Genomic DNA, 21,474 nt, shown 5'->3' on the forward strand with positions numbered 1-21,474 from the left:
GACTGACGAGCTTTTTCATTTATCTTTTTGAACCCATTAACCCAGGCCGTTACGGTCAAGGGGTTGCGGTTCAAGTGCCAGTACCCTAGGCGTTCTTCAAGAGACAGTAAAGGACGTTTTAAAAGAGATACCCCTACCTTCAGCGCGAGCAGATAATGCAACTGAAGAAATTCGAACTCACTTTCACGCCCCGTCGTTCTCTTCTCCCTTTCCTGCATCGAGACAATCCGCTTTTGGCTTGTCAAGGTCCATGTGTATACAGGTCAAGTGGACTCATCCTCTCACGTTGTCATAGGGTTGTATGGCTTCCTCCATCTAGCTCCGCTCCCGTGGTCAGGTTCTTACGCGGTAGAGGGTGTGGAAATCAACGAGAATAGTCGCATTCTATTGAACGCGAAGACTGGGGCGCGCGGGTATCCATCCTATCTACACAAAGGCCGCCCGGGACTCGTATGCCTCAAGGAAAACGCCTCGTCGCCCGTCGCCCGTCGCCCGTCGCTTGTCGGACCGAGCTCGATGGAAACAGGATGCTCTACATCTCACCACGTTCCATGTGACCTTCCTTCACTACCAGAGAGCGCCAGCATCGTGATCAAACCTGCTCAGCTCGCGCCCAGCCTCCTCGACCTCCTTCCTAGCCTTCATGCGCATGTAAAAGATCGGGCAATCTCTTGAGCTGCACAGCACTTCCGAGTGCATACTGCCCTGGCAGCGCTGGCACTGCGTCCACAGCCTGCCGAAACGCACCTCCAGGTCGCCGACCTTCTTGACGTGCTTCGTGTACAACTCGCCGACTCGCGGCCTGCAATTCTCGCAGACGGCGCCTTCGGCTTCCTCTTTACCCACCAGCGGCTTCTTACAGCCCATACAGGTCTGAGTCTTTTTGGTGAACTTCATTAGTCCGCCCAGTGTGGGTGCAGCGACCGAGATGGAGCGTGTGTGGTCACCTGCGAGCAACGAGTTGGCTTTCTTCTCACCGAGGATAGGCTCGAAGATACGGCCTAGCGGGTTGGCCAGTTGATTGTCGAGATAATACTTGGTATCGATTGGGACGTTGTTCTCAAGCACGAACATCGGATCTTCGGACTTCTCGTAGTTCTTGCTGTCGCCACGACCTTTGACGATCACGTATGCGACACGATCACCAAGTGCGGGCGCTGAACCCGCATCACGCTTCTTCATGCGGTTGGCAAGCTCGACGTGTGCTTGCTTGGCAGCATAGTCGTCCTTTGTCAGGGCTTTTGTGATAACGAGCATGCTGAGATCGATCTTGTTCTGCAGCAATGCTGAGATGGTCTCCTTGACATAGTCTTGAGCAGCTTCCAAGTCGCGGTCAATAAGGATCTTGTTCAAGACCGTTCCAATAACGTTCTGAACAAGGCGGCAATTGTCACGACGGACGGTTTCGATACCTTTCGTGTCCATTTTGTCGTACTTTTCGGGTTTGGTCCAGTATAGGCCGGCATAGCGCTTCTTGTTGATCAAAAGGTATGGGAAATATACCTTCTCGAACTCGAGCTTGATCGGCTTGATGAACTTGGCGGAGACGTAGTTAGCAGCTTCCTCACCCATCTCCATCACCTTCTTGAGATCTTTCTCGCCGAATTTGACCATGACGGAATCAGTATCACCGTAGATGACCTGAGCATCATGCGAGTAACCATTGGCGATCGTGTATCTGGCTTCGACCTCGGCCTTGGTTTTCTCGATCATCTGTCGACCATAAGAGGTCGTGCTTGAAGCGATTGCAAGGCAGGGAAGTTTTCCAACGGTAGCACCCGTCAAACCATAGACAGAATTTGCTGAGATCTTCAAAGCCAGCTGACGACCGTTGAGCACGGCTTTCTTGAAAGAGTCTGTCTCCAGAGCCAGCTCCTTCTTAGCCCGTTTTCTGGCTGCAAGTAGTTCTTCCAGAATTTCCGTGAGGAGTCCTTTGCGAACCTTCGCCGTGCAGAAGAGATCGCCATTAGGAGTAACGATATAGTCTTCGTCTTTCTTCAGCTTCAGCTTCTCTACGCTATTCTTGTTGAGCAGCGTGGTATAGCAAAGGTTGTGTGCTTGCATAATAGAAGGATACAGGGAGGCGAAATCCAATGTAGCAACAGGTACATCATAGTATCCGCGCGTTGGCTCGATGACGGTGGCGCCTTCGTATTGATCCTCTGACTGATCACTCGACAGATTCGGAACAACCAGTTGATGGGCAAGTGCTTTTCGAAACATTTGACTGATGAATTTGACTTGTTGACCTCGCGACAGCAAGAAGTTGAAGGGGACACCAGTGACTCTGGCCATTTCCGTGTAGTTCACCAACGACATCAACTTGTCCATGAGACGTTGCGGTAGGTAGGCGTCTTTCAGACAGTACACAGCTAGACGCCGCCTAGAGTCTGGAGTGCCGTTGAAGAGTTCGGTAATCATGCTGTGGTGCACGTCTTCCTTCTGCTCCCCCAGGAACTCTGCACAGACAGAATTGAGGGTATAGCTTCGAAGCTGATGATCTCGCTGGACAAGTTGCAGCAAGTCAAGTTGGATGCGGCCATTAGTATTCGTCGCCTTCGTATCGCGATTGCCCATCTGCTTGCTGGAGAAGTTCGTATCCTTTGCCACAGACTGGACACTCTTGATACGCGACCAATATGGGAATTTCTGAAGTTTCAGATGCTTAGCTCGATCCAGAAGATATGGGAAGTCGAAGTTGGAAATGTTGTAGCCAATAATGACATCTGGGTCTGCCTTGTCGAGGAAGTCTCGCCATCCCATCAGCATCTCCTTCTCAGCCTGAATGAGGTCTCCCTCGTGCTCATAAAGCTGCGTGTTGACAATTGGGCTGCACTTGCCGAGGACGAAAACATTCCGAATGAAAGGCTTTGAGTCGCCATATTTCGTCACGACGTTCGCAATTTGGATGACGGGGTCCACGTTGGCTTCAGGAAAGATTCCTTTGCGGCCAGCACATTCGATATCGAAAGACAAGATACGCAAGGGAGCCATCTTTGCCCACTCCCCGTCGTGTCCCAGAGCAACGAGGTCATGGTAATTGCAGTATGCCTCGATCTGGCAATTCGATTGCCTCTCGTATGCGGAGATCATGTGGTAGTTGCCAGCTTTGACCTCGACCCAAGACATACCAGTGACACCTGTGTCGATCATGAAGCGTAGAACATACTGGATGTTGTCGAACGTGAGGATCTTGCCCTCAACCCCTTTCCACAGGTTCTTGTAATTTGCAAGCCCACCCTCAATTGTGGTCCGCAACCTGTTGATGAATTTGGGATCTGTCACGGTAATCTTCAGGTAGGGGCTTTTCTGATTCCCTTGGAAGCCGTATAGGTTCTCTCGCAAGACCATCTGAACAGATTGAATCACAGGCTGATGCTGGGCAATCTGAGTCTCGAGAAACGCCTTGTATCCTTGTAGATCAGACCGTTGGAAATTGACAGGCGCCGCTACGTAGATATAATGGAGGAAGTCTGTTACGTGTAACATTATTGAATGGCCGGCCTGACGCTGTTAGCAAAGGCTGGGTCTAGGGCAGAGAACGCGTACCTCTGAGACGCCAAACATCTTGAGAGTGACTTTACCACCGTGCAGTGTTCCCTCTTCAATCTCGATTTGCTGGAAGCGCAGGGTATCCGTCTTGTCGTTAAAGTCGTCCAGTGGAGGGCGGTCCCATTTTTGGTCTGTTTCTGCGTTCTTCTCCTTGAGTCCAGTGATATCCTGAGTCATCTTCTCCAGCACTTCGGTCTCGAACTGGCTTTTTGGCTGACTCGAGCCGAGCTTTGACTTGAAGCGATCGGCGCCATTCTGAGAGGAAGGGATATTGCCGTTGGGAAGAGTGGTATTGAGCTTTCGTTTCTTCGCGGACGGAGGCGACTTTAGCGTGTTGTGTGTATTTGTGCTGTCCGTAAGGACCCTCTTCTGAGGATTTGAAAGTACCCGTCCCGGCATGGCTTAAGGTCTGGCGCGAAGAGAAGTGGTGAAAGTGGAAGTGTTGATGAATATGGAGAACTACAGTTGTCGCGCTTCCCACGCGATACGACACCACCGCGTAAAGTGCAGGTGGGGCGAATGCGGTCCCGGGGAAACCTTGCTTCCGAACATCCCACCTCAATGTCGATCGGTGAGGGCAAGACATCGGTGTAGGCGACAACGTGTTGCATTCTTGTGTTTCAGTTACCGTAGCTTCAACATTACTTCACAAGTGCCTGAGTTCTGGTCTCCTTCAACCCTTCAAATACTCCCTGAATTGCACAGTTGATCATCATGGCGGAAGAACTGAATGTTGACAAGACCCCGGGGTTCAAGGTGGGGGAGAAGAAGACCATTGATGAGTATCAGAAGCTCGGTAAGTCCAGCTGAGCTGTCAACTTGCTGCTGTATCCTCGTGGCACTCCCCGGCTCTCACGCCGTTCGCGAGTGTTCTGCGGCGAGCTCTGCAGGGTGTCCGCATCTGCTTCGCTTGCCAGGCTAACCACGGATGCAGACCAGGATGATGAGGCTCTGAACAGATGGAAGGCCTCACTAGGTCTCGGTCAGGGTGACTCCATAAGCGATCCCAACGACCCTCGTCTCTGCATCATCAAGGCCCTGGCCCTGGTAAGGAACGTCCCGGCAAATGATATTCATTCTTGCTCACTCCAACTTTTATGAAGGAAGTAGAAGGCCGTCCCGACATCACCATTGACCTGTCTGCCCCTGGAGCCCTCGAGTCTCTCAAGTCCAAACCCTTCACCATCAAGGAAGGTTGCACATATCAGATGAAGGCCACCTTCGTTGTCCAGCACCAAGTTCTGTCCGGTCTCAAATATGTCCAGCAGCTCAAGCGCAAAGGGATCCCTCTCGGCAAGGATCAAGAGATGATCGGCAGCTACTCACCCAACACCACCGATCGACCGGTTCACACCAAGAAATTCTCCCCGGAGGAGGCCCCGAGCGGCATGATGGCCCGTGGTCACTACGATGCTATCTCTCGGTTCGTGGACGACGATGATACGACGCACTTGAAGTTTGAATGGAGCTTCGACATTGCGAAAGACTGGAAGTAAACAAGCAGCCGAAACGCTGAGGAACGCCATCAGTTGGACACGATCGAGGCATTTCCAAGACCTCTGCCATGGAATTATCACATCAAGCAAGCGAGCGTGCCCAGGAACAATTCAATCGGGTATCATTCATACAGCATATGCACAAAAGACGACGTCTAGCTGTTTGCTAGGACATTGCACACCCACCTCCTTCCCATCATAAGAAGTATTCAATCGTGGTTCCGGCACCGTCTTTCCCTTGCGCCTGAGCTTGCTGCTGTTGCTGCTGCTCATTTCTGTGCGCATCGTTCTCCGGCGCGGCATCGAAAATGTTGAAGAACCTCTCTCCTTGATCACTAACTTCCAGGACGCTGGCCAAGTTGCCGCATCTGTAACAGTAGTTTGGTGCGCTCCATACAGTGCTCAGCCGGTCGTCGTACAATATTTGGTATCCTTCCTGACACAGTTGATGCGCCCGCAGAATATGGCCCATATTGTTCACTTGTAAGAACTTCTTGACCACATCACCACCAAATGTATATCCCGCGCCCCTCGGGGAGAGCGAAAATTCGTCCCTCTCTGGATCTGGATCTGACCAGACCAGATCAGCCATGGGCCCTTCATGTGGTATCTCTCGGAAGCGATCGATGATCTTGATCTGGTCAACCGAATGTATGCTCGGACTTAGCCCGCCATGCACACAGAAGATCTGATCATTGATGACCACGCTCAGCGTCAAGTAGTCGAACATATCTGTAAAGTAATGCCACACGTTGGCGTTGCCGTACTTCCTTGCACATTCTGTGTAGAAGCCGTAGCTCTGCGTGACGCCCCTGCTCTCATGGTTGCCTCTGATGAGATGTACTCGTTGGGGGTACCGCAGCTTCAGACACACCAACAGACTGATAGTCTCGACACTAAAGAGACCGCGGTCGACATAGTCGCCGAGGAACAGATAGTTGGTGTCCGGGCAGAACCCGCCAATTTTGAAGATTTCAAGCATGTCAAAGAACTGGCCGTGAATGTCGCCGACAACAGTGACGGGCGCAGATATGTGCACGACGTTGGACTCTTTCATCAGCATTTCTTTGGCTTTGGCGCATATCGCTTCGATGAGGGACTCGGCGAGGAGTTGCTTTTTGTAAAGTTGGGATATGCATTCGTCGAGATCGATACTCGCTGCCGCAGGGTTAGCTGTCGTGTGCGCTCTGGCCTGGAAGGAACTTGCATGGTAGGCCTGGCATCTTGGAGGCGTGGACCTGGGGGACCGAAGAGACACGAAGTAATGCACAGAACCTCAACGTGTTTGCAGGAAATAACGCGCTGAACAGCAAGGCCTCTCGTTTGAAGAATGAAACTGAAGCGCCCGCGGTACTGGTGGCCGTCTCATGGTGCGAATGTCGACGTCGAACGTTAGGAAGTGCCGGCACCGGATTCGACAGCTTCAGAGCGAGCCATTGAAGTCCGCATAGAGCTTAGAATGTCGAAGAATATGCGGTAAAACAAGGGCACTCTACTGATCTGCAGCGAGCGGCGAGCGACTTCGCCGCCGCAAGGATCAATTGACCCAAGCCTTGCAGAAATGTCAAGCAAGGCTCCCCAGTAGCGCTTACAAGGTAGTTGCACGCGACGCAACTTGTACCGTCCCGTTAGTCGTCCTCCCCTCTGCGAGCTTATATATAGTTCTGTACCACCAAGGTTCTCACCCTCGCATGTTGAAGCACATAGACCTACGGTGTGCTTGCACAACCGCATCTTCCAGCAGAGGATTCTCCTGTTCTATCCCACGCGATCTCGAATTGAGACCACCAAGCTCATCACGTACTAGCGAATATCTGAACACCTTGATAGTGCTTTCATGTACATAAACTATCTGCAGGTCTATAACACTTCTAACCAGTCTTCCGATGCATAACCGTAGCAGCAGCCTGATGGTTGGGGAAGATCAAGCTATCCGCGATCACGACATTTTCCCTCCTTCCAGCGGTGAAGACCACAACCTCTGCGATATCCTGCCCCGTCAGAGGCTCGACGCCCTCGTAGACCTTGTCCGCCTTGCTCTTGTCGCCTCCAAACCGCACCATACTGAACTCGGTCTCCACCTGACCAGGATCAATGCCGATAACCCTGATGCGTGTAGCAATCAACTCCTTGCGCATCGCCTCAGTAAACGTCCGCACTGCCGCTTTGGTCGCACAGTAGATGCTGCCACCGGGATAGCCTTCCCGCCCCGCGATGCTTCCAATATTGATAACATCGCCCGAGCCCCCGTCACTCCCACGCGCCTTGAAGATAGGCAAGACAGCCTGCGTCATGTTCACCAACCCCGTAACATTCGTGTCAAACATGACCTTCATGTCCGCCCCGCTGATATCCCCCACCTTATCCACGCCCTTGACGAGGCCAGCATTGTTGACCAGCACGTGAATGTCCTGCCACTCCTTGGGCAAGTTCCCCACAAACCCACTCACAGCCTTGGGGTCTGAGACGTCAAGCTGCACAGGCAGGACCTTGACACCGTCACCAACTTCGGCATTGATCTCCGATGCGATCTTCTTGAGATTGTCGACGCGCCGCGCCGTCAGGATAAGGCGCAGGTCCGCCGGGGAGGTACGTGCGAACTCGCGCGCGGTGGCTTCGCCGATGCCGCTCGAGGCGCCAGTGATGACGATGGTCTTGCCGGCGAGGCGTTGGCCCATGGCGGAGGTCATTGTGCGCGTTTGGATGTGCGAGGCTAGTGACCGGAGGCGGTGGGAGGGGGCGGCAGCCAGCGTTGGTGGTTTGGCACGTCGGAAGCAGTAGTGCGGGGTGGTTGTTGAGGTTGATGAGATGGGCCTGAGGGCTGTACTGAGGGTGCGGGTGATGACTGGCGTTGCTCGTGGGAAATGAGGCATGTGAGGGAAAAGAAAGTCGGGCTTATGTACCGTAGCGGATAATTTATCTGTCTGGTGGGATGATATGGCCGTTGTTCGGAGGACGCAGGTGCATGAGAACTGCGAGCTGGCGTGCTGCAGTTGGAGAAGCTTCGGGTTACCCCCAATTTGACCCTGGACCGGCGGCGGGGGTACAAAGTCGCCATTATGCCGTACCAAGGCCGATGCACGTGAGTCAAGCGAATAGATAGAGAAAGAAGCCAGCAAAGTCGGAGGGATGTGGTACGGATATCTGCCGACCCTGCTAATCACTGTCTACTCGGTTGCCATGAGCCGAAAAGGGTGCGCCTCAGTGTTGTATACAAATTCGTCCAAACTGGCCACGTCCGCGTCCCCAAAGATCAGGTAGAAGTACTTGAGCGTCTCTGCCGTCCAGAACGTTTCCATTCTGTCCAGTTTCCTATGCACCCTCCGCCTGCCGGTCGTCTTATCAACCTCTCCTTCATCGTTTCCAATCACTGCGGCCGGGAGTGTCACGTCATCGATAGTCGAATACCCAAACTCCGCCCTTGTCTGCTTCTCAATAGCTTGGAACATGCGCCAAGCATCATCTCGTAGGCTCTCGTCGCCTGTAATTCTGTACAGCAGAAAAATTGACTCGATCGCCTCCGGCCGCAGGCGGTAACCCTTATTGCCCAATCCCGTCATGCCTTTCGGACAGCTGGTGCGCTCGACCGCCATAGTGACCCGCTCGTCGAACGGCAATTTGCGGTCTGCCAGGGACGCATCAAGCGAATTCTGTTGCCAGAGCGCCTCCTTCCAGGCGGACTCGTTCCAGGGACAGGGTCCTTGGGGAGACGGACAGGGGAGGAAGTGGAACTGCTCGGGCGCGATCCCTGTCGGTGTGGCGTTGTACGCCCAGATGCAGCCCTGGGTGAGTTGGCGGGCGGTGTCAAGGTCGGCGGGGCGTGAGAAGAGGCGAGACCCTAGGGCGAACATGCCGCCGGCGAAGCAAGCGAGGTGTTGCATCTGTGGAACAGACGCAGGATGTGGTTGGTTTGCTTTATAGGTAAGAGGGAACAAAATGTCGGCAGAGGAGGGTGTCATTGGCTTGGCAAGCAAGTGCGCAGTGATGGGGGCGAGGGAGCGCAGATACATCGTCTCGTAGCTGGGATTTCCGCCGTGCATGAGTTGATGCATTTTTGGCAGATATTCGTAGAACGAGTCGGCGAATGCACCAAGAGAAAAGGTGAAGTCGCGGTGCATGTTACAGTCGCGACCGGAGACGGTCTGGGGAAAGAGGCCTGGAAGGCGGGTAGACATTTGCTGTGCTTCAAGACAGTCGGTGATGCGAGTGATAGCATCGTAGTACTTCATGTCGTAAGTTAGTTGAGAGAGATGGGTAAACTCGAGAGAAAGAGAGCCGAGCTCGGCAATTGTAGTCTCGGGCTCAGCTTTCTCGCCGTATTTCTTGTGCCAATGTGAGATGGGGATGCGATTGTATGTGTCGAAGGCACCTAGTAGCATGTCAGCTACCTCCACTGCCTTCCGGAGAAGGATGGGGTATGATCCATTGCTTATATCGTACGCGCCGAGGAAGCCTCCGAGGTACCCTACAGGGATCGACAATCCGGATCAGCAATCCAAACACAAATTGCGCGCTGCAGGTCTTCCAGAGATAGAACAACTTACGGATATTGGTCTCGAAGACGTTGATGGGGACATTATCAGGGGTATGGAAGTCGATGCCACTAACAGCATTGACAGCATCAACAAAATCGTCTTTGAGTCCCATAATCCACAATGTATCAAGGGAGTCCACCAAAGTGGCAGCCCAGCTGGAGAAGGTTGCCTTGCGTCCGCCAGAAACCGGGGTGAGCTCATCGTCAAGCCACGCGAACTGCTTATAACCCTCCCACGAATGCCGAAAAGCATTCAGAACAGCCTGTTGCCGATCAAGCTGAGCACCTGGGTCAAAGCCGTGGCCGAAGTCGTGCTGTATATGTGGCCACGGATGCTCTCGCGAGCTGTGTGGGAGCTCCATATAGGTCTGTACAGGGTACATTTCCCTGCCCCTAACAGAGACCCAGTCGCCAATGCTGCCATCGATTTTGATGAGGAAGGCATCTTTGTCGCCGCGTAATGCTCTCATCCATCGGTTGGAAGGATCTGGCAGGGTAGCCTTACCCTCCGGAAGCCGGTAGAGGAGAAAGAGCAGAGCTGCTGCGAGACAGCCCAACAGTACCCTCCTCCGCCTCCATGCCATACCGGTGTTCTAATACTCATGGAGTTCAGGCAGAAGTAGCGGTGCAATCGAATTCTCACAGCGTCCAGTGCCAGGTGACTAATTCTCTTCCGAGTCAAGTCTCGACTACTATACAAGACTACGACGATGCATCCCAAGAGGCAGTTACCCCCTGGCATGGTTGCGCTAATCCTCATTGGGCAGGCGCGTGCCGTTAGGGTTAGGTCAAGCACCAAGTCTAAGTCATCGACTTGTTCGTGCCCTTCATCGTTGCTCGCAGAGTTTTCTATTACCATGGCCACCGATGCACCATCAAGCATCAATTCGAGAGTGGTCTCACAAGCTCATCTGGGACGTCCGGCAATTTTAAGCACCCCCAGAGTCCAATTCGCGGTACTTCGGTGCCAGAACCTGGTCGTCCAATCTTGGAGGGCCCGCCGCTGAGCGAACAAGCCTTCTAAGCCACAAATTGGCGCGGCGATCAGTATCTAACGGGCGGTTGTGGCTTACCTGGACGGTCGGGCCGGCCTGGCCGGCACCAATTTCAACAAACCTCGTTCTCATAATCCACAACCGTCCCACTTCTCGTCTCCATCAGCCGCATCATCCTTGATCGAGTTCTCCGAAGAGGGACCTCAGGTCTCAGAATCATGGCCGGGGCATCACAGCTTCATTTGCAGGCCCGAAGAATTCAAAAAGGTAGGATGTCCTCGACCGTGCGTCTTCCCCGCCACACCAACACATTCATTCCTCTCCTTGCATACGCTCTTTATTAGTAGTACTCACTACAGTCGCTCTTTACAAACGATAATACACTTCAATACATCTTCGCTCGTGATCTACTTCCGCCGAAACGCTATCCTGCAGATCAAAATGAAGTTCGCGTCGATCCTCGCATTTGGCGCTGCTTTGTCGGGTGTGAACGCTGCTCTCAAGGGCTTCAACTTGGCCGGTCATCTCGCTTCTGGCGCTTGCAGGACCGAGAACGACTGGCAGCTTGCCTTTGAGCGACTACAGACCCTGCCGGGTGGGTTCCCCAACGTCCGTCTCTACGCCTCTGGAGACTGTGACACCTTGAAGAACGCTGTCCCAGCCGCCTTGAGGACTGGCACCAAGCTTCTAGTTGGTGTTTGGACACAGGACGCCAACAAGTTTGAGAACGAGAAGCAGGCCCTGCTTCAGGCTGTTCAACAACATGGTCATGACTGGATCCTAGCAGTCTCAGTTGGCTCTGAGGACCTTTACCGGCAAGAGACCAATGCCGACTTCCTTGCTCAGCAGATTTGGGATGTCAGAGGCATGCTGTGGAGCGTCGGTGCCTCTCCCACCATCGGCCACGTCGACACCTGGACAGCTTGGGTAGACCCCGCCAACAAGGCCGTCATCGATGCCGTTGACTGGATAGGCAATGATGCATACGCTTACTTTGAAGGGTAATTTCCGCTAATCCATCTCTAGATCACCGTAGCTGACATACACAACAGCAAGAGCATCGACAATGGCGATGCCAAGAACGCGTATTACGAGGCACATGACAAGGTGGTTGCCGTCTCCGGTGGCAAAGAGGTCTGGACGACCGAGACTGGCTGGCCGATCAGCGGTGCCACCATTGGTGCATCGTTTCCCTCAGTCAACAACCTCCAAAAGTTCTGGTGGGATGTCGCCTGTGGCTCCATTGCGTCAAACATCAACATATTCTGGTATATCCTGGTAAGTCGCATCCGTAAGCCGCAAGCAGATCTGGCTGATCGATTTCAAACAGGATGACTTTGCTGACAACCCGTCCTTTGCCGTCCTCGACTATTACTATAATCCTCTCATCGACATGAGCTGCTCTTGAACGAACAGCAGACCTTGACGATCCGCTGAGAACTAATAGTAATTTTCTTTCGCATAGCGTTGGTACGGCGAAGCACGTAGACATTCATTCAGGGGCTATAGTATATAGTTTTGCAGTTCATCGGCGTAACCTCAGCCGAGATAGCGATCTGTCGCTCCTGGTCTGACCCATGCTTGTTTGTGCTACTATGCGAGTCTCATTATGGTAATTGTGCAGGCACGCAGACATGTACTTGATGTACGGGTACGGTGTCACAGACTGAGGCAGTGTGAGACGCTTTGTGATTGACTTCTCTGAAGTTGTCGTGATATCTGGTGTACCTGCATCCATCTAAAGCGCATCCGGAAATATCGCTAGATAACTCCGCATGATCTTGGCAATTTTCGACGAGGCTGCCTTTTCGGGAGTTACCGCGCCTCAACATCGCGTGTGCACCTAGCCTGTACAGAATCCTTGCAGGACCATTGACCGTATTGCTGGGCCGAGCTATGCCGGAGGAAACGCGCGCAGCCCCTATAGAGCGCCTGACTCTCCCGCCGATGTCAGCAGCAGCTAACACAACCCTCCACGACAAAGCCCAAAGGATTCTCAATGCATACCAAGAGAAGCCAACACCATCATCTCTCCTTGACACGCTGCGCGAGCTTCTCACCCAAATCATCAAACCCCTCTTCAGCGCCAACCCACAGCCGTCCCTCGCCCCCTCCGGCCGCAAGACCCACTTCGCTCCAGCAGTGACACTCCCACACTCCCAAACCCTCGTACTCGACGACAGCGACAAACCCTGGAAACTCGCCTTCTCCACCCTCACCCTCCCGCTCCTCACTTCCATTCTACAAAGCTACCCGACCCTCCCTGCCTCCATCCTCAAACCCACTCTCGAGCAACAAATCTTCCTCCTCACCCCCGCCCTCCTCAACCTCATCGACGACACCACCCCACTCTCCAAAGCCACAGGCTTCCAACTCCTCCACCACCTCAGTGACGCCCTCGTGCTCGCCAACTCCAACATCCTCCACCCCTCCGGTCTCACCGACGTCTTCATCGACGCCATCAAGCCGAACTTCATGCTCCTCCCCTCCCTCACGCCCGAGGAAGATTCGCTCCTGACCCTGCGGCCGCTGTACCCGGCATACCTCTCGCTGGTTCGCGCGCGCTTCCAGCAATCGCTCCCGGACTCCACCCCGTCGCAGGCATCGCATGGGGCCGAGGAAAGCAAGCGGCAGGGGTACCTGACGCTGCTGCTGCGACATGGCCTGCTGGCGAGCCTGGCACACTTGGGCGCCGGCACCAATACCTCCCACGTGGAGCTGACGACGTTCCTTGTGGCGCAGGTGGGTGAAGTGGCGGGGGCCATGGGCATCTACGCGACCGCGCATCTGCAGCGCGTGCTACCGCTGTTGAGGACGGTGGCGTGCGACCCCTTCGCGACCAGTGCGCCGGGTCTCCTGCTCGCGGCGCTTGGCGCGATCGGCGCCGTGGTCGACGTAGCGGAAGAGCGGGTGCGGCAAGAGTGGTGGGGCGAGGTGCTGAGAGCATGCGTGGGGGCCTGGCTGTCAACCGTGGACGACGAGGAGGTGGCGGGCGTCGCACAGAAGCAGCAGCACGAGGCTCTGGCGCCTATGAAGGACAGCTGTCGCGCCGTGGCGGCAAAGCTGGCGACCCTGGTGGATGGGGAACTGTGGGAGAAGGCGAGAAGCAAGTTAGTTGAAGAAGAGCCAGAGTTGGAAGGACTGTTTGCATTGAAAGAAGGGGTATCTTGAAGCGGTTCGCGTTCGAAACCCAGAAAATCGCAGCACTAAATATGCAGGGTTCCACGCCATCTATATATACCAGGCTGCAAAGGCGAACGCTCACGAATGCTCGCTCTGGAAGCCCCCCAAAACGCCATCGCGGATCACAATCCATACACACGACACTCAAACCACCTCCCCACCCACCACCAACCTCTGCTTAAACAGACTCTTCCCCTTCAACCACTGCCGATACGCCTTATAGCGCTTCTTGCCCAAATCCTCCGCCGTGACCGTCAGGGGCTCGTCTCGAATCGAACTCTCGCCAAAGTCGCGATAGACCTCGGCGTTGACCTCGGCGCGCTCCTCCATGGTCAAGTCGCTCAGGTTGGCGCGCGCCCCGTCGGCACCGGCGCCGCCGCCCCAGACGTTCCCGAAGCCGGCGCCGGCGTCACCGACACCGTCTGGCAGATCCTGCTCCGTGACCTCCCAGTCGCGCACCGCGCCGAAGAGTGCGGGGTTGCGCGACACGTACTCCAGGAATTCGGCGGGGGCTTTGTCGTAGTCGACGGCCGTGTCGGTGATGAGGGGGATGGTGGACGGGTGCGTGATGTATCGGTGGTACTCGTATTCTTCGCTTTTAGATACGGCGGGCTCGAGCGAGGCGACGATGAGGGAGGTGAAGGCCGAAATGGCCAGCTCGGCCTTGGTGAGTTCGCGCGGTGTCTGGGCTTCCGTGGCCGCGCCGCTGGAGGGATTGGTGGTGGATGGGAGCTTGGGCACGCGGGGTGTGGGCGGGGCGACCTCGAACGAGGTCTCTTTGATGATGCCCGTGTATTTGCGGTTGGGTCCGTAGAGCTGCTGTTGGGCATCGAGCCAGGGGCCCAGGGTGGATGGTTTGGGTGGCTTGCTCGGTGGCTCCAGTGGGGTTGCAAGGCGGGCGTCGATGGAGGTGAGAGAGTTGGTGTCTGCGATGGTGGAGCTCTCGTCCGAGGGCGCGATGATCCGTACTCCCTTATTGCGGGAGTTGGACTTGGCTGAGCCGTGGCGGTCGGTATCTTTGCGGACCGTGAAAGGTGAATAGTCGTATTTGCCTTCCTTGGCTTCTGGAAATGGGATATATCGCATGTTGGAATGCATCTTGAAGGACAGGAGTTTCTTGAAGGTTGAGATGGCGAGTGGTCTGTAGTACTCGACCCAGAAATCGTCGAAGAAGTGGAGCGGTCGATCGCGAAATTCTTGCGGCCAGATAGTCGGCGGTATGCTGGGTCCATTGAGATACTCTGGTGTATACCACTGGCGATAGGATGGTCGAGTCCTGCTGAACATGGAGCGAGGATCGGAGTGATGGAGGTAGTAGTCGGTCGTAAGCTCCCAAAGCATAGGCTGTCCATCTTGCAGAACGTAATTGCCCAAGAAGAGATTGTATGCTTCCTGGCGCTGGGAGTCCATAAATGAATTGTTGTAGTATCGCTTGAAAGTCTCTACCATGTCGCGTGATTGGGAATGCCACTGATTAATCTTGCGATAAGTTGCCATGGTGTTGACGAGGTGCGAACCGCCATACTGTACTGCCACGGTATCGCCATGGTCATGCCACATATGGGTGAACAGGTTGATCACATCCGAATCAAAGTCGATCTCCGGGCTCTCTATCACACCTAGTGCCACCAGCTGATGGCCTAGTGCTTTCTTGGCAATCATGAATTGGGCAGCATTGGTTCGATCCAGGCAGTCGATACAGTTCGTTCTCGCAACACCATTCTGCAACCGAAGCCCTGCTTCCAGACTGTTACCATTTTGGAAGAAACCAGTTGTCGGCAGAATATCGTCTGCAATTGATTCGAGCATGCCGATAACATCCTCGCCTCGGCTCTTCTGTGCTCTGCTCATATCCCAAGCTCGATAGAGGATCTTGTGCTCTTTAGGTAGGTTGATGTTGAGGTAATCAACGGCATCCTTGTATTCTTTCAATAGTTTGGTCTCTCTGGGGACCCTCTCTTTCTGCTTGATTAGATTGACGACATATATGGGCGTGCCATATCTTCGGAACATGTCGTTGAAATGCCGCCCAGTAGAGACGTAGTACGGATCGACAACGCTAAGCTGGATGTCTGGTTTTGGAGACACGCCTGAGGAATCCTGTAACCAGTGCAGTGGTATGCTGCCTCTATGCTGCACGAAGGATGTCCAGTTGGGGTTTGCGAAGAGATCAGGTCCTGGTGAGTGGAAAGACGTTGTCTTCATCTCCGAAACGATCTGCTCGGTTTCGACATCGTTCGCGACATAGCCCAGATCGTTGGCGCCACGCTTCAGATATCTTGCGCCGGCGAAATGGCGGGATCGGCGAGCGATGAGAGTCACGTATACGACTCTGCCCCAGAAGACTGATAGCGCAGCTTGGTCGACATAACCGTGGATAATGGAGAGGCACCAATCGAAGGGGTTTTTCAGCGACTCTTTGGCAGGTCCCAGTAAATGGTGATTCCATACAAACATGTCGTTGTGATCTCTCTTTGCTGGTTCTGGGAGACCCTCCTGAAGTGCTTCCCTCTCCCGCATGATGTTATGCTGCAGGGTGCGCGTACAATCGTAAGAGTAGCTGAAGTAAAAAGACTTGGTCAGATCAAGATTGTTGAGAATGTTAACGTATCGACTCTCGTCAATGTGCCTCTCGCTCTTGAACTTGGCAAGCGCGCTGGTCGTGAGAGGCAGCATCTCGGTCTTCTCGATGGTGTAAATATAGTGACCGCCGACCAGAGCAACCTGACTTCGTTTGGTGACATATATCATGTAGTAATAGCTCGTGAAACGAATGAAACCAAGCAAGCCCCAGAAACTTGCTTTCGCCTTCAGTCCTCCTGTCGCCTTGTTACCTTCATCGATAGCGTTCAATATTTGGGCCACTTCTGTTCTGGTGTAGACGACGCCATCTTCCGTGATGTTCAACTCGCCCGGTTCACATGTTCGGTCGATCTTCAGTATTCGATAGTGAAGGTCAAGCAGGTCAGTGCCAACGATGTAGTAGTTATTCAAAGTCTCATAGAGGGTGAATTTGTGCATCTTGATGACGCCTTCGTCGCCAGGCTTTCCGACGAGAGCATCCTTATTTCGGTGTAGAGCCGCGGGCGAAGGACTCGCAGTACGATGGAACGACTTGGACAAGTCGATCTCCTCGTCTTCGTCGTCCATCTTGCTGTCGCCGGCAGTTGATGATGGTGGCTCCAAGGCCGTATTGGAGAGTTGGGGGAAGCCCGGCGAGGCGGGATCGTTGTCTGATACTAAATCGGCATTGCCGCCCTCCTCGACAGAACTAGTCGCGGGAACAGCCGGTGCTGATATTGTGGTCGATACGGGTCCCTCTGACTCCGCATACGTCGGGCTCGGAGGCACGCTAGTGTTGACAGGCACCGCGGGGGGGGCCTCCGTGGCATTTTCTCTTTGCTCCGAGAAAGACGTGAAGGACTCCATGTTGGTCGAGTGGAGGCTTACCCCTCCCAAAAGAGGCTGACTAGGTCTGGTGTTCCAACGTGTGCCACAAGGATTGGCTCATCAACCGAGTCGGGCTGGTCGGTGGTGCAAGCCGGATCTCTTTTCGCCATAGCATGCCTTGTCAGGGGCGATCTTAGCTATTATAAGATGGGGACAGGCTGCAAGTAGCACAACTGCTTATGGACTAGGCTTTAATCACGAAGATCAGCGACTCCATGCATAGTAACGAAGAGGTGGAGGTTATGGCGGTGCAACGATGCTCGTCACTCAGGTGAGGCGATATCCTGGCACGCGCTAGTCTTGATCCGGCAAGGCCTCTTTCCAGGCCAAGATATGTCCAAAGCTGACCGCTGCGACCAGAGGCCCCTTCCCCAACGCCTTGAACACAAAGGTCAAGCTCAGTGAATCGTCACAACGACTCCGCGATCATGTCCAGGAAGGACTATGAAGAGGTAGGTTTGCACTCGTGGTGATACGTGTACCATGTGGATGGGCTTTCCAGATCAGGATACGGTTCCCCGAGGTCTCATCGATGCCACGTTTGCATATATATACTATGCATCAGGAGCAGGGGCACCGTCGGATATGTACGTGGTGAGAGCCGTGTTATTGAGCATCCCGAATCACCGCCATGGCATTCGTCTTTCAACGCCTGTCAGGCCTGTTCGGATCCAGTCGCAAACCTGCAGCCAGCGTCGTTATTGACGCCAGCTCGATTCAAGCACAGCAACCCGAGTGTTTCCCTGACAGCACCAACGGCATCGTCACATGGAAAACGCTGATTTCAGCGCCCAAGACAGCCACAGACTCCCTCACGGTGGGCATTGCGACATGTCCACCGAGACAGGGACACTTGTGCCCTCACCGCCATCAACAGGCCGAGATCTATCATATCACGAGTGGTCGAGGCGTCATGGAGATCGACGGCCGTGAGCAAGACGTATGCGCTGGCAGCGTGGTCTATATCCCCGGCAATGCTAGGCACGGCATAAGAAACGACGACCCCGAGCAAGAACTGAAGTGGCTATACGTCTTTGGCACGGATAGCTTTGAGGATGTGAAATATAGATTCTAAATGTTGGTGACGCAAAAATCAACATACCATTGACCGTTCAGAGTCTCGACATAAGATAATGCGTAGCACAAACCTCGCTAAACATTCCTGATCTTTCCCTAACCTCGGCTGACCAACGCCATCCTCGGGCGCCAAACTCGCCGGCACGCGTCTCCTCACCTCATATTACTAGTAGTGTCTCTGCCACCGCAGCCACAACGCAGCGACCATGTAACGACAACATAACGTCGAAGCCCCCGAGCTTCAAACAAAGAACACCATAATCACCAGACCAACCCTTCCAGAACCGAACCCAACCATGCCACCCTCCACCGCCCCAACCCCGTTCTCGGAACCCCTCCTCCCCCAACTCCCCACCCCAAACCCGTACTACACGCCCAAACACCACCGCCTCCGCGCCTTCGTGCGCGCCTACGTCGACACGCACCTCCTCCCCCACGCCCAAGAATGGGAAACCTCCGGGCATGTCCCCGAAGAGGTGCGGCGTCACCACTGCGCGCAGGGCTTCGCGGTCGTGCACCCGGTGACCGATCCCGCCTATACGGGCGGCGTGGCTCTGCCCGCCAACATCCCCTATGACGAGTGGGACACGTGGTGCAGCGTCATCGTGGGCGACGAATTGGCGCGCCTGGGCTGGTGCGGCGTCACGTGGGGTCTGGGCGGTGGGAACGGTATTGGATGTCCGCCCATCGCGCGCTTTGGGACCGAGGAGCAGCGGCGGCGCTGGCTGCCGGGCGTCGCCAGGGGGGACATTCGGTTTTGCTTGGGCATTACGGAGCCGGAGGGCGGGAGTGATGTGGCGGGGATTCGGACGACGGCGGAGAGGAAGGGGCCCGTCTATGTGGTGAATGGGAGGAAGAAGTGGATTACGAATGGCATTTGGGCGGACTATTGCACGACGGCGGTAAGGACGGGGGGGAAGGGGCATGGGGGGATCAGTTTGCTGGTGGTGCCATTGGCGGCGAAGGGGGTGAGGAGGACACGCATTGAAAACCAGGGCGTGCATGCTAGTGGTGAGTTGAGACTGCGGAGGTGGATGAGGACACCGAGGTTTCTGACATTGTCTAGGTTCCACGCTTATCACATTCGACGATGTTGAGGTACCAGTAGAGAACCTCATTGGGAAGGAGAATGATGGCTTCCGCCTTATCATGTCAAACTTCAATCCTGAACGGCTGTCACTCGCCACAGCTGCCATCCGACTATCGCGTGTGTGCGTGCAGGATGCCTACGCGTACGCCTGTGAGCGAGAGACATTCGGCAAGCCGCTGATCGAGCACTACGCCATCAAATCGAAGTTCGCGGAGATGGGTACGCTGATCGAGCCGAGCCAGGCCTTCTTGGAGCAGCTGTGCAATATCGTTGAACACTCGCGGAAGACCGGCACGGAGGTCAATGTCGGTGGCATGACTGCGCTGCTCAAGGTCATGAGTACTCGTTGTCTGGAGAAAGTGTGCCGTGAAGCCATGCAGATCATGGGTGGAGCGGCGTATTCAAAGTCCGGCAAGGGAGCTCGCATTGAGCAAATTAGCCGCGACGTCCGCGTACATGTTGTTGGTGGCGGCAGCGAGGAGATCATGAGCGATCTTGCAGTGCGGCAGGAGGCTCGCGATGTGGTGCTGCGAGCGAAGGCAAGAACTGGTTCAGAGTCGAAGCTGTAGCAAGCGCTTTCTTCAGTCCAAGCCCAAGTCACCTCTTCGTGCTCTTATCATCTCGATTGCGTTTTCCTTGGTTGCCGTGGCTTCGTTATCGAATTGCCACTCAACAACCATATCGACTGCACTCTTCAGCCACGGCCCAGCTTTCCGCTCACCAAGGGCATCTTGTATCTCGTTCCCCTTCAAGACAAGGTCTTTGTCAGCCAAGTGAGCATCCTGGAGATTCTGCTCTTGCACATAGTCGGAGAACTTTTGGTATCGAGTCAGTTGCTCTTCAAAATCATTGTCCACCATATCGCACAACAGACTGTACAGAAGGTGAGGTCTCCAGAGCCCTTTAGAGGTCCTCACGATCATGCCAATGATGCCTCTCGTAGCCGTGCCTTTGTTGACCACGTTTATCCCTTGCTGAATCAATGGGCGAAATGTGATAGCATCGCCGAGGGCTCCAGTCAGCTTATTGTTCGACTTGATGGCGTTTCTCGCTTCTTTCACGGCTATAGTGCGACCCTGGCTATACCACGGGACATACGAAGCGAGCAACCATGTCAATTGCCCAAGATACCGCGCAGAAAAGTTGTCTTCTTCTTGCTCGAGGATGTATCGAGTAGCATCGTATGCCGATTGCACTGCATCGCGGTTCGGCGGTGCGGAGCTGCCAGGACTGGCAAAGACATTGGGATAAAGACCCAGGTCATTGATTAGAGTGAGACCGACGTAAGCGTTGGGTCCTTGGAAGATTTTGTGAACCTCGATGCCAACACGCTCTCGGCTGATCTTCGTACTCAGCGCTTTGTGGATCTTTGGGTCGGCCATCGCCTGTAACGCCGACTCTTCGATCCCGTAGCCCAAGCGACAGGAGAAACGGATAAGTCTCAATACACGTAGTGGGTCGTCCTTGAAAGTCTGGTACGGTGCTAGAGGGGTGCGGATGATGCCGTTCTTCATGTCCGTCAATCCTTGCTGTGTGAAATCCTCGACCTCTTGAGTGTCAAGGTTGAAGAACAAGGCGTTGACCGTCGCATCTCTGCGCAGTGCATCCTCTTCTGCCGTGCCGAATTCTACTTGGGGGTTTCTGCTACTGTCATCGTATACCTCCTTTCGTAGGTTGACGAAGTCCACATCAATACCAAACATGCGAGTTGTAATCGTTTCCAGGTGTTTGGACTTTTCCGGATTGGCTTCGATTTTGTGCAGACCTTTGATATCAGCCGCGAAACCTTGCTTCTGCGCGAGCTCTTCATATTCTGACTCATGTTCAGCCATGAAGCTCTGCAAGGCCTCGCCGAACTGCATGCCGGTCATGGTGGACAGCGCGACATCAATGTCATGAGACCGCACCCCTAGAAGCTTGTCTCGTACCCAACCTCCAGTCCAACGCAAGACCAAGTCCTTCATGCCCGGAGTCGAGGTCATGGAGTCGCGGCAGCTGAGAAGGCATTGTCTGAAGAGCTCCTCCCTTTCAGTGAGCTGTAGCTGGGTCGAGGTCATCACGCCAAGTCTGAGCAGAGGCGGTTTTGCTTTGCGATCT

General features: G+C 54.4%; 11 protein-coding genes across 11 annotated transcripts; 5 read left to right on the plus strand and 6 right to left on the minus strand.

Moving 5' to 3' along the window:
* Window positions 1-567: 567 nt before the first annotated feature.
* HMPREF1541_04096 (uncharacterized protein) lies at window positions 568-3,951 on the minus strand (the record flags this gene model as incomplete). Its single annotated transcript, XM_008718442.1, has 2 exons — window positions 568-3,504; window positions 3,550-3,951. The coding sequence occupies 2 exons, from the start codon at window positions 3,949-3,951 to the stop codon at window positions 568-570; spliced, it is 3,339 nt and encodes a 1,112-aa protein (XP_008716664.1).
* Window positions 3,952-4,266: 315 nt separating this feature from the next.
* On the plus strand, window positions 4,267-5,048 carry HMPREF1541_04097 (uncharacterized protein; the record flags this gene model as incomplete). Its single annotated transcript, XM_008718443.1, has 3 exons — window positions 4,267-4,348; window positions 4,487-4,599; window positions 4,656-5,048. 3 exons carry the CDS (start codon window positions 4,267-4,269, stop codon window positions 5,046-5,048), a joined length of 588 nt encoding a protein of 195 aa, XP_008716665.1.
* Window positions 5,049-5,244: 196 nt separating this feature from the next.
* On the minus strand, window positions 5,245-6,111 carry HMPREF1541_04098 (serine/threonine-protein phosphatase PP2A-like PPG1; the record flags this gene model as incomplete). Its single annotated transcript, XM_008718444.1, has 1 exon — window positions 5,245-6,111. One exon carries the CDS (start codon window positions 6,109-6,111, stop codon window positions 5,245-5,247), a length of 867 nt encoding a protein of 288 aa, XP_008716666.1.
* An 808-nt stretch (window positions 6,112-6,919) lies between these two features.
* On the minus strand, window positions 6,920-7,738 carry HMPREF1541_04099 (uncharacterized protein; the record flags this gene model as incomplete). Its single annotated transcript, XM_008718445.1, has 1 exon — window positions 6,920-7,738. The coding sequence occupies one exon, from the start codon at window positions 7,736-7,738 to the stop codon at window positions 6,920-6,922; it is 819 nt and encodes a 272-aa protein (XP_008716667.1).
* A 477-nt stretch (window positions 7,739-8,215) lies between these two features.
* Window positions 8,216-10,166, minus strand: HMPREF1541_04100 (uncharacterized protein; the record flags this gene model as incomplete). The annotated part of the gene is made up of 2 exons (XM_008718446.1): window positions 8,216-9,513; window positions 9,593-10,166. The coding sequence occupies 2 exons, from the start codon at window positions 10,164-10,166 to the stop codon at window positions 8,216-8,218; spliced, it is 1,872 nt and encodes a 623-aa protein (XP_008716668.1).
* An 852-nt stretch (window positions 10,167-11,018) lies between these two features.
* On the plus strand, window positions 11,019-11,985 carry HMPREF1541_04101 (uncharacterized protein; the record flags this gene model as incomplete). Its single annotated transcript, XM_008718447.1, has 3 exons — window positions 11,019-11,578; window positions 11,636-11,855; window positions 11,908-11,985. The coding sequence occupies 3 exons, from the start codon at window positions 11,019-11,021 to the stop codon at window positions 11,983-11,985; spliced, it is 858 nt and encodes a 285-aa protein (XP_008716669.1).
* Window positions 11,986-12,524: 539 nt separating this feature from the next.
* Window positions 12,525-13,748, plus strand: HMPREF1541_04102 (uncharacterized protein; the record flags this gene model as incomplete). The annotated part of the gene is made up of 1 exon (XM_008718448.1): window positions 12,525-13,748. The coding sequence occupies one exon, from the start codon at window positions 12,525-12,527 to the stop codon at window positions 13,746-13,748; it is 1,224 nt and encodes a 407-aa protein (XP_008716670.1).
* Window positions 13,749-13,904: 156 nt separating this feature from the next.
* HMPREF1541_04103 (uncharacterized protein) lies at window positions 13,905-17,189 on the minus strand (the record flags this gene model as incomplete). Its single annotated transcript, XM_008718449.1, has 1 exon — window positions 13,905-17,189. One exon carries the CDS (start codon window positions 17,187-17,189, stop codon window positions 13,905-13,907), a length of 3,285 nt encoding a protein of 1,094 aa, XP_008716671.1.
* A 652-nt stretch (window positions 17,190-17,841) lies between these two features.
* Window positions 17,842-18,285, plus strand: HMPREF1541_04104 (uncharacterized protein; the record flags this gene model as incomplete). Its single annotated transcript, XM_008718450.1, has 1 exon — window positions 17,842-18,285. The coding sequence occupies one exon, from the start codon at window positions 17,842-17,844 to the stop codon at window positions 18,283-18,285; it is 444 nt and encodes a 147-aa protein (XP_008716672.1).
* A 298-nt stretch (window positions 18,286-18,583) lies between these two features.
* On the plus strand, window positions 18,584-19,946 carry HMPREF1541_04105 (uncharacterized protein; the record flags this gene model as incomplete). The annotated part of the gene is made up of 2 exons (XM_008718451.1): window positions 18,584-19,298; window positions 19,354-19,946. 2 exons carry the CDS (start codon window positions 18,584-18,586, stop codon window positions 19,944-19,946), a joined length of 1,308 nt encoding a protein of 435 aa, XP_008716673.1.
* A 12-nt stretch (window positions 19,947-19,958) lies between these two features.
* On the minus strand, window positions 19,959-21,248 carry HMPREF1541_04106 (uncharacterized protein; the record flags this gene model as incomplete). The annotated part of the gene is made up of 1 exon (XM_008718452.1): window positions 19,959-21,248. One exon carries the CDS (start codon window positions 21,246-21,248, stop codon window positions 19,959-19,961), a length of 1,290 nt encoding a protein of 429 aa, XP_008716674.1.
* Between the last annotated feature and the right edge of the window lie 226 nt (window positions 21,249-21,474).

The sequence above is a fragment of the Cyphellophora europaea genome, assembly GCF_000365145.1.
Source record: "Cyphellophora europaea CBS 101466 unplaced genomic scaffold supercont1.3, whole genome shotgun sequence".
Classification (NCBI taxonomy): domain Eukaryota; kingdom Fungi; phylum Ascomycota; class Eurotiomycetes; order Chaetothyriales; family Cyphellophoraceae; genus Cyphellophora; species Cyphellophora europaea.